The 10552-nt window shown below is 37.2% G+C and overlaps 1 protein-coding gene across 4 annotated transcripts; it reads left to right on the top strand.

Annotated features, from left to right (window-relative positions):
• The first annotated feature begins 1752 nt into the window (after positions 1–1752).
• On the top strand, positions 1753–8998 carry LOC18610803 (kinesin-like protein KIN-7H). Of its 4 annotated transcripts, none has more exons than XM_018129950.2 (16): positions 1753–1921; positions 2017–2088; positions 2228–2376; positions 2767–3205; positions 3766–3855; positions 3962–4062; positions 4159–4272; positions 4348–4429; positions 4508–4575; positions 4673–4738; positions 4830–4954; positions 5342–5678; positions 6505–6624; positions 6712–7707; positions 7962–8275; positions 8392–8998. In XM_018129950.2, exons 4-16 carry the CDS (start codon positions 2995–2997, stop codon positions 8714–8716), a joined length of 2949 nt encoding a protein of 982 aa, XP_017985439.2. In that variant the 5' UTR covers positions 1753–1921; positions 2017–2088; positions 2228–2376; positions 2767–2994; the 3' UTR covers positions 8717–8998. The 4 variants fall into 4 exon arrangements, with proteins under 4 accessions (XP_017985439.2, XP_088663786.1, XP_007046742.3 ...); XM_088807660.1 differs by having other exon boundaries at positions 2017–2108; XM_007046680.3 differs by having other exon boundaries at positions 2017–2126.
• The last annotated feature ends 1554 nt before the right edge of the window (positions 8999–10552 follow it).

The raw sequence follows: 10552 nt of genomic DNA, 5'->3' as shown, positions 1-10552 counted from the left end.
ATTGCATTTAACAGGAATTTGACAGAAATTCATCTAATTATATGTTTTGGCCACTATTTCACTTCATTATTTAACCTACAAAGTCACATTGGTTTGGTTACATATTTACAAATAACTTTTAACCAATATTTTGGTTGGTTCATCTTCTTGTCTGATTTCGAATATAAATCATACTAACTAAAAGTTGTGAAAAGGGATATCTGTTCTTCTGTTCTACATAAGTTCCATGAAAAAGATAAAATTCTGAATGCTAAGAGAGATGCATTGAAAGGTGAGGCATGTTTTCTTCTCCGTAAAATAATGAGAAGAACATGACAAACCGACACTCCTTTCATTATTTTTTTTGGGTTTTGAATGGTCTTTTAATGACAGGAAGTTATTAAGAAATAAGCAAAGCCTAAGTAGGGATACATCCATTGAATACTGAACTCCACCATTAATGGAGACTCAGATATATCTTTCTGCAGTAAATCCCCTTATTCCCATTGGCTCAAGCCCTTTGCCTTGTGGAACATTCTGGCCAGATGTTTAAACAATGTTCTTCTCTTGTTTTCTTTGGTGGGTCAAATTGCATTTCAATGAAGAGGATATAATGAAATCAAAAAATAAAAAAAAGATATTTATACCTAATTCAATAATATTGACCATGTGCTAGAAAAGCAAAAAGAAAAAAAGAAAAACCAGAAAAGAAACAAATGAATGCTCTACTTTTGTCCCCAAGAAAATCATTTTCCACTTTACTGAGAAAAACAGATAACAGAAGGGATTGTTTGGGAGGAGCACATGCATGCAATCTAATATTTTAAGTGCACAAATCTTATGTTTTGGTAGACAAAATTTAAGGTTCTTTGCCAACAAATTTTTTCATACACATGCATGGGCCTCCATTCATCTTTGAAGGAAGAACATGTCAAGCAATTGCTTTTCTCACCACATGGGGTGTTGCAATTATTAATCTTTGGGCTTTGGTCAAAAAAAGGGTCCCCATGCTTTCTGCCTTTTGCAGCTTTTGTTCGCCTCAGTTTTGGAAGAAAGAAAATTCAAGGACATGTAAAAACAGTAGAAGACTGCAAAGTCTGCAGAGAAGAGGACACTGCAAAAAATTTAAACATATTATTCTCTATCTGAACTGTAATTTTATGGTAATTGACAAGGTGAAATCATCATGAAAAGTGTGTCATTAGTTTGGAATTGGATTTGTAATTTATGGTCATGGTTTCTTGTTTCTTGAGTCTTGACATGCAAAATCATTTTTTGTTCTGATTTTTTGAGACAGATTATTCTGTATGTATTTATAATTATCATCCAACAAATGTGAACTCTAAGATTTACAAGTACATTTTGCACGTAAACAGGACTGATAAATTCAAAAAAAAAATCATTGAAAATGATCTCAAACCCGTAAAGATGACTAAAATTCAACAGGATGTTTTGCAGTTTAACTGCCATGCATGTAAAAAACTTTTTATGGAAGTGAACTGAATATAGGAAAAAGAAATCTCAGCCATGAATAATTCAAATGCCAAATTAGAACCCATCAGGCTTCATTAATCATATATTTTAGCACCTACCTAAAGATGGAAATCTAGTTTAGATTCACTTTTTTCTGATTTAGAAAAGCTAGTTTTATCTGGAACTCTTGAGCAATAATTTAATGCAATAACCAATGAGGCTTGGTTGCCAAGCAAATTAGGTACAGCTTTTTATGGCCAAAACTGTAATCTCATTTCTTTATTTCTTGTCAGCCGCGGTAGTGTTAATTCAAAGGCTAATTATGTTAGCACTTCAAGAGCAGCTTCCAAATCAACTAACAAATCAAACAGGGAAGTAGACGCCATAACCACTTCAATATGTCTCCAGAACTCATTTTGATTAAAAGACCCCAACTTTTCCTCCTCCACTAGAGAACTTAAGATCACAGGTTTTTCTTCTCTTTTACTCTCTGGTTCCTTGAATGTATTTTTATGGGAAAAATGCTGTTCTAAAATTTGTACTTTCATGTGCATGTAAATGCAGCCTGGTGGGAAGTCCAAGTTTGAGGTTTGAAAGCTGAAGAATTTGAAGTTGGGTGGTGATGGAATGATTGTGGTAAAATTTGGCTCAAATGGGTTTGGGATTCTTCTGCTGTAATTCTTTTTTCTGCAGAAAGGATATTCAATTTTGTTTCTTGTGCTCTATATTTGGAATTTGGGCTTAAGTTATTATTGGATTTTGTTGTTTCTTACAGGGCTAAATATAGACAAAACCAGAACAGGCGGATAGAAGAAGAGAAAACAGATGGTGATGTTTGCCAAAGTTCCACATCCAAATCTGGGAGAAAGATCCAACATTCCTTGAAAAAAATCAACCAATGTGATTTAAAATTCTAATACCAGGGTAAAAAACTGCTAATTTCCTCAAATTTATCTTTATTTACAACTTCTTTCTTGTTTGTTTTTCTTTTTAAATTAGTCCAAATATTTTCTGTATTTAAATGGTGTAACATGAGAATCTGACTTTGACAGTCTGTAATTGGGGACCATCTTAGAAAAGTCCAAATTTTTGTTTAATTAAAAATCACATTAAGTAAACTGCCCGTATGTTTGTTGACTTAAAGAATTATTGTAGCCAATGATAAAGATATGAGTTTGTGTTTACATTGACATTTTTGAATAAAGAAGGCATATAAGAAAACTGGGGCGGTTTGGTTTCTGGGTTGAGACAAGTTGCTGAACAAAATTTTTGGGTGAATATAGCACTAACCCATGATTAGTTTGTTGATTGCAGACAATGATTGCAGCTGCCTAAAAGTTGGGTGGTCCTTATGTTTTACAGGAACCCAACAGAACTTCCACTGTCAAACCATTTGAATTGTGATGCGCCAGATTGAATAGACAAGAACAAGTGGTAGGGAGCTGAAGGAATGAGGCAAATATCGTTGATGTTAGTCTCATTGTATTGAATTATCCATTCATGGTATTATTGCTAGCATCTTTGGGAGAAGGAAGCTGAAAAATGGGGGTGGATGGTGGAGACGAGCAAATGCAAGGGCCAACAGGCCGTGAGGAGAGAATTTTTGTTTCAGTTCGTTTGCGCCCTCTCAATGAGAGGGAAATTGCTAGGCGTGATGTATCAGACTGGGAATGCATCAGTGATAACACCATCATATACAGGAACAGCCTTTCGGTTTCTGAGAGATCCATGTACCCAACTGCTTATACATTTGGTAAGGGTTTAGATTTTAGTTTAAGTAATTGCTTTTCTCAGTCTACCCTTACCTTTGGGAAAATAAGTCCTGAAAAGTCTCTCAATTTCGGGAAATAGCTGATGAAGCCGCTTGCATTGATGCAAAAATACTGCACTTTTCTGTTAATTATGTTTAATGTTAGTGTCAGCTGCTCTATGATAGAAAATTTTGCTACAGAAGTGGAAAAAAAGGAGCATTTTCCTCAATTTGGTTTCCTTAGCAGGAGTTAGGAATTCCTTCATGATATCTATTTTGTCACTAACTACCATGATGATTTTATCCCCACTTTTAGGTACCAGGCAATATGTTTTCCACTGTAATGTCTTATACAGTAATGTTGCTCCACTTGCTTATAAATGAATAATAAGGTGAAACAGTGTTTGTTATTACCAAGGCACCTTGGTTCTTGTGAGGAAAATTCGTTGTAGAGACAGTATTTGTTGTAGCATTTTATCATCTATGGAGTTGATATCAATAGTTTCTCATAGTCTTCTAATTCGTTTTTCTTTTCAATTCCTGGGAATGCTTCCTGATTTTAGACAGAGTTTTTAGCTCTGATTGCCCCAATAGGCAAGTGTATGAAGCAGGAGCCAAGGAAGTTGCTCTTTCAGTTGTCAGTGGTATAAACTGTGAGTGCATCTTTTTCCTTTCTTTTTGCGTACTCCCTATAAGGCTCTTTTGTAATTCCACCTATAACTTCTCTGATCTCCTCTTTTGCATACTTCATTCTTTCAGCTAGTGTTTTTGCTTATGGACAAACAAGCAGCGGAAAGACATATACGATGATTGGAATTACTGAGTATGCCATGGCAGATATATATGACTACATACAGAGGGTAATGAAGACACAACAGTTTTTGTCGCTCACTTGTGGTTTTGCTTTTCTGTTGTATTTCCTTCTTTGACAAAGAAAAAAAATTTATTTTCTGTAGCACAAGGAAAGAGAGTTTATCCTGAAGTTTTCTGCTATGGAGATTTACAATGAATCTGTCAGGGACCTCCTCAGTGCAGACAGCACTCCCCTTAGGCTTCTAGATGATCCAGAAGTGAGTTACATCCTTTGTTTATGAGGAACTGGTTATCTTATGGACTATCTCACTAACAGGCAACTATTTTAATAGAGAGGGACAGTTGTTGAGAGACTCACAGAAGAAACTCTGCAGGACTGGAATCATTTTAAGGTGCTTCTATCTGTGTGTGAAGGTGAGGATTATCTCAACTGGTCTTCCTTTCACTAGCTCATGACTGCATATTTAAGCATGTCTTGGTGCGCATTGGCAGCTCAAAGACAAATAGGAGAGACTTCTCTGAATGAGACAAGCTCTAGATCCCATCAAATTTTGAGACTGGTATGCTTTTTGTTTCATTAACTTTTAGGTATTGTTAATTTGACAACTTTATTATATTCATTTATTTTGATATCATGTTCCTATGTACCACCCACAGACAATAGAAAGTTCTGCACGTGAATTTTTCGGCAATGACAAATCAAGCACCCTTGCAGCCACTGTGGTATGAAACACTATATATTTTTTCAGTCAAAGATTTGATTGATCAGCAGATATTGAAAAAGCAACTGACATCTTCATTCTTCTTTGTCTAGAATTTTGTTGACCTGGCAGGAAGTGAGCGTGCATCTCAGACATTATCAGCTGGGGCAAGGTTGAAAGAAGGTTGCCATATAAATCGCAGTTTATTAACACTAGGAACTGTTATCCGTAAGCTGAGGTTCGCTTTTTATTAGTTTGTTTTTTTTCTTTTCAATGTTCGTAGCACTTTGAGAATCCTTTTTTCTTGAAAACCAGTAAATCTCATTGATTTCCTGTCCTTTAGTTTTGATTAGACCTGATCAAGCTTATCAGGTTGGCGTAGCTGATCAATTTCCACATTATTGAGCCAAAAATAGCATCTAGTGTCATATGACTTACAAATAGTCACCATGTGCCTTCTTTTTCTATTTCCCTCTGCGTGCATGTGCCTGTTCTTTAGGACTCTGATTCTGATTTACCTTTCCTCTGTGTTAACTTCCCCTAGTGCTTATATTATTGAACCTCAAGCACAAAGCAAGCCGTTGTAAATTACCATATCTTGTTCTAAATTTGCATTTGGCTGCAGCAAGGGAAGAAGTGGACACATTCCTTTCAGAGATTCAAAGCTGACGCGTATACTTCAGTCTTCCATAGGAGGCAATGCTAGAACTGCTATCATTTGTACAATGAGTCCAGCACGAACCCATGTTGAACAATCAAGAAACACCCTCTTGTTTGCATGTTGTGCTAAAGAAGTGACTACCAATGCACAAGTCAATGTGGTCATGTCTGATAAAGCATTAGTGAAGCAATTGCAAAGAGAATTGGCTAGATTAGAGAACGAGTTGAGAAGTGCAGGAACAATGTCTGTTTCATCTGATTTAGCTGCATTGCTGAGAGAGAAAGACCTTGAGATTGAAAAGGTGATGAAATAGGGATAGTGAATAAATGTTTTGAACTCATAAGTAATATAAGTACCCTATGCTTGCAATATCTTATGTTTACTCAAGAAATGAAGGTATACACCAATTATGATATTCACAAGAGGTATATATACCGCCATCCACAATCATAATTGCTTTCTGTCATTCATAACTACATTTACAATTTTCCTCTTGATGCCAAAATGAATTTCTATATTAATTATATTTTGACATTTAATGCCTCAGCAAAAGTTTTGCATATTATCATTGTGAAAGATACTAGTCATAACAGCCTATTTACTTGGTTATTACTTTATTGTGCTGCCTGGCTGCCCATGGTGCATCTTAGTTTTACCTTAAATTGTAAAGCCTGATTTTTTTTTGCATTATCCTTTCAATAATATCAAACATTTTCTGCCATTGGCCTGCAATACATTACCTATCTGGGCATTATTGCTTTCGCACATCATATTATCTAGATTAACATTGAGCCTAGAATAACCTTGAGCTCTAGTCTGTTTCTAATAATTAGATTTATCTGATTGAATTGCTGTGTAATGTCTCAAAATTTTTTATTATTCTTAACGTCCCTGTAATTGGTGTTAAATAATTCAGAGATATGATAATTGAAGAGGAAATATGCGCCTCACACTTGCATTTCCCATTGTATCATTTAAGAGCTGGCTGGTGGATATTTCCAACAAAAATAGTTGTTAACTACCATTCTTTGAATGGATCCTTCTTGCAAAAATTCAGATAAAATATGTTTAAGTCTTTGGCTGAATCCATGAATTAGTTATTTACATTTCCTACATGCTTCATGCAGCTTAAGAAAGAGGTAATATTACTGACTCAGCAAAGAGACCTTGCTCAGTCTGAGGTTGAGGATCTGCGACAAGTAGTTAACGATGAAAGCCCTGTGGATGAAAGACCAGTGAAAATCTGGGTATGTGTAGATTATTAGAGCATTTGATACCTCTTTAAGTTCACTTCACCATCCAAAGTTTAATTCCTACGTCTCCTCCTTCACCAGGCAGATTCAGATCATCAGTACCCTAAACTGCGAGTGCGGAATTCATGGGACTTTGAACATTCAATCACTGAGACACCTGTTTTGGCTGTTGGTGTTAGATCCTTCACCCCTTCAGATAGACAAAGCTGCAGTTCTGAAGAGAGCTTCCTCCAGCTTCCCGACTTCAAAATGAATATACAGCATCCCAGTTCCTCTCCTCAGCTGTCACCTAAAATTCCTAGTTTTGTTGGGAATAATCTACGCCAGGAGGAGAATGGAGAACATGCTTATGAAAATTCAGAGGCACTTTGCAAGGAAGTTCGTTGCATTGACTCAGGAAGGTCAAGTATGAATAGATATTCAGACTCAAATTTCTCAGAGTCTAGCCCAAAGATTTATCAAAATTATAGTATGTCATCTCCAAGGGAAAACACAGCTATATCAGGACTGATGGATGTTGGCAATGAAGATATATCAAAGCGAGAATCCTGGTCACTCCAGTTGAAAAACAATAGCAACCATCCAGAAACTGCTATTCCATCTCCTGAAAAACCATATTTATGGCAGCTGAAAGAAGAAATATCTAGCTGTAGAAGTTTGAAATTAACTAGGAGTAGAAGTTGTAAAGCGAGTCTAATGACTGGTTTGACCTCCCAGTGGATTGAGGGGCTAGAAAAGGATGAGAGCACACCTCCAATTGGGAATGAGAAAGATTTCACTGGAAGACCAGAGAGTTTCCAGAGAAAACTTTCTGTATTGAAGTATGATCTTCAGAACCAGGGGTTGTCTAGAAATGGATCTCAAAGTTCCTCAACAAGTGCTACTGTTTATGAGCTTAAAGGCCAGATATCAAGAAATGGATCGCAAAGTTACTTGAAAAGTGCTGCTGCTGTTGTGCTTAACACACAGAATGTTTCAACTCCAGATGATCAGAATAATACTGGTTTCTGTACTTCAATTGAAGGAACAGAAGAAATATCTAATCTTCAGTATGAGAAGCAACTTGCTGATTGTGCGGTGAGTTTTTGATTTCTTTTATCAACCCTTGTTACTTACATGATCAAAGCAGGACAGTCATTCTATGATGCTAATTTCTGCAAGTGCTGTTGTCCTTGTTTGTTCCTACTTCTTATATCAGCCAATGGACCTTAGGATATTTAACAGCAAAACTGTTAGCCTGAAGTTTTATGCTTAAGGGTACTTATTAAGAAAGTTCATTTAGAATTGCATTCTTGATGTGGATTCTTATTGTCAATTTTCACGCATTACAGGTACAGGTGACGGAGCCCATTTTACATGTCAAGACTGTTAAAGACGTTGGCTTGGACCCCATACCAGATCATTTGGGAAGCCCTTCAGCATGGCCTTCAGAATTTAAGAGGCTTCAAGGAGAGATCATTGAACTTTGGCATGCCTGCAATGTCTCATTGGTGCACAGGACCTACTTCTTTCTGCTATTTACTGGAGATCCAAAAGATTACATATACATGGAGGTGGAACATAGAAGGCTGTCCTTCCTCAAGAATGTATTTGCCCATGGTAATCAAACGGTGGAAGCTGGACGAGTACTTACCCCTGCTTCAAGGTACATATGCTTACTGTATCTAACTACAAGGCAGTAGGCAGTAGCTCTTGGTACATCGGTGAGACCCTTTTTAATCCAACATACCAACTTACCTCTATGAATTCTGTTGTAAACAGCTTGAAGGCTCTACGTCGTGAAAGGCATATGCTGAGCCAGCGGATGCGCAAGAGACTCTCCAAAGCAGAAAGAGAGAACCTCTTCCTTAAATGGGGTGTCGGGTTGCACACGAAACATAGGAGGCTGCAGGTGGCTCACAGCTTGTGGGTTGACACTAAAGACATGAACCATATTGCTGAGAGTGCTGCCATTGTGGCAAAGATGGTTGGCTTTGTAGACCCAGAGAAGACTTTTAAGGAAATGTTCGGGCTCAACTTCACACCAGGACAAGGCACGCACAAGAGACACTGTAGCTTCAAACGCAGCGTAATGTCCATCTTATAGGTGTTTATCGTACCGTACCAAAAAGATGCCCCTGTTATCCCCACAGTTTTAACTTCATGTCCACATATGTATCTTGTATTGTTTACAGATTTTAATTTTGATTTTGAAATTTTATGTTTCTGATTTTAGTTTAAGGTAAGAGTATGTAAATCATCTCAGGCTCGAAATGACCATGTACAATATTTTTCTTTGTTGTTTTGGTTTTGGATATGGACAAGCGAGCTGGAAAACAGGAGGGAAATGACAGTATTACCTCTGCAATTTCTATCAACCTCTAAACAACCACCATGTGTCACTGTAATCATCTCTCCTTTAAAACTGTTCATGCATCGAGTTATCTATCCAGGCCCGTGAGCTCGGCCCTACTTGAGTTTATCACATTTCTGTAAAGTGTTGAACAATCGCTAGATGTATGAGTTTGAAATAAGATTCTCATGTGTGCATATTTCGATTTTTTATGTATGAATTTATTGGAGTTGGAAGCAGATTATGGTATCATTTAATTCTCTTCCAAAACCTTTTTACCTTCTTTATTGTTCATTGGTCGGATTAGGCAAAGCCTCCTTCTCCAAACCCTGGAACATGTCTGTGTAATTCGGTATCAGGATCCTGGAGACACTCATTCATCCTCATGTCACCTAGAAAAGTAGTAATCAAACATTGGTTATACAATAAGCAATTACTATGATTTTCCAATATTAGCCAGGCACGAGTTCAACAAACGGGCCTGATGGGTCAGTCGGTAGCTGTGAAGATTCCGGGCCATGGGGTTGGTACAGAAAATTGTTCCAATGAGAAAATAATAGGCTAACAACTCTAATTATGGGCCGGAATCTGCAATCTCATTAACTGCGGCCGTTGATCCACCTCTGATAATTTATTGGGTTAGGCTTTAAAAAGCTTTTAAGTAGAGTTGGCTACAGGCCTTCAATGGGGCTGTAGGGCAATTTTCTTTTCAATGGCTACCATACGAAAGGAGCCTTCAATGGCGCTGTACCTCCAGGAAAATTTTCTTTTCAATGGCGATAATGCAAGTCATTTATTTTAGCAGATAGTAGTAAAACCCACAGTAGGTTTGCTGGTGTACCTGTCAACTTTGATTGCACAAAGGGGAATGAACATGGCCAATATCTATCTCAGCACATATTTCTTTTTTTTCTTTCGTTACAATTCCTCCCGTATTATCAATTGATTTTACACGTAACAGGCTGCAGGGATTACTAAGATTTCAACATGTCATCATGGCAAAAGCACATCATGATTTCTCTACCTCCAGGAGTTGGGACAAAGTTGCTTGACATGGAAAGTTTACAATCTAATTTAGGCGTTTAAAACCAGCTCCCGCTACCATAAAGTTGATTCAAATTTGCCACCAAAACCATGATCTCCTGTTGCCCACATTTCAATTTCTTCCTTTATTTTTTGGTCTCAATTAATGGGCTCCTTTTGCAACATTCAATTAGTGTGGGGACTACCAAAGGAGCTTGTGGCCCACCATGTTGATGGCCTTTTGTCTGGTGGGCTTACAGCTTGCTGCCTTTTATTTTTTTCCCTTAATTACACATAACTTGGACACTTTGGGTACTTAGCTTCATAATCCAATTGGAAAAAGAATGTTGTGACAGTAATCTAGATATGCCATTTTAGCATCCTTGACCTTTGAATCAAACAGGGAAAAGAGAAAGGGTAAGGTTTGAAAAGTGATACCAGAATCAGAAATTTTGGAGAAAAGATAACAGGAAAATGTCAAAGGAGAAGGAGAAAAAGAGCTAGTTGGACTAATGGAGGGGAGCTTAAAAGACTTTAATGGCATCTTGAAGAACTTGACAATTGACA

Source organism: Theobroma cacao, chromosome 1 (genome assembly GCF_053813885.1).
Source record: "Theobroma cacao isolate CCN51 chromosome 1, ASM5381388v1, whole genome shotgun sequence".
Lineage (NCBI taxonomy): Eukaryota > Viridiplantae > Streptophyta > Magnoliopsida > Malvales > Malvaceae > Theobroma > Theobroma cacao.
The sequence above is the reverse complement of the archived record's forward strand: the minus strand, read 5'-3'. Positions and strand labels throughout refer to the sequence as shown.

What these genes read in the sequence shown, in the direction of transcription:
- LOC18610803 (XM_018129950.2), top strand. Translation starts at nt 2,995, where the DNA reads ATGGGGGTGGATGGTGGAGACGAGCAAATGCAAGGGCCAACAGGCCGT. An exon ending in AGTTGTCAGTGGTATAAACT is followed by an intron (nt 3,856 to 3,961) that starts GTGAGTGCATCT and finishes TCATTCTTTCAG; the next exon opens with CTAGTGTTTTTGCTTATGGA. An exon ending in ACTGTTATCCGTAAGCTGAG is followed by an intron (nt 4,955 to 5,341) that starts GTTCGCTTTTTA and finishes ATTTGGCTGCAG; the next exon opens with CAAGGGAAGAAGTGGACACA.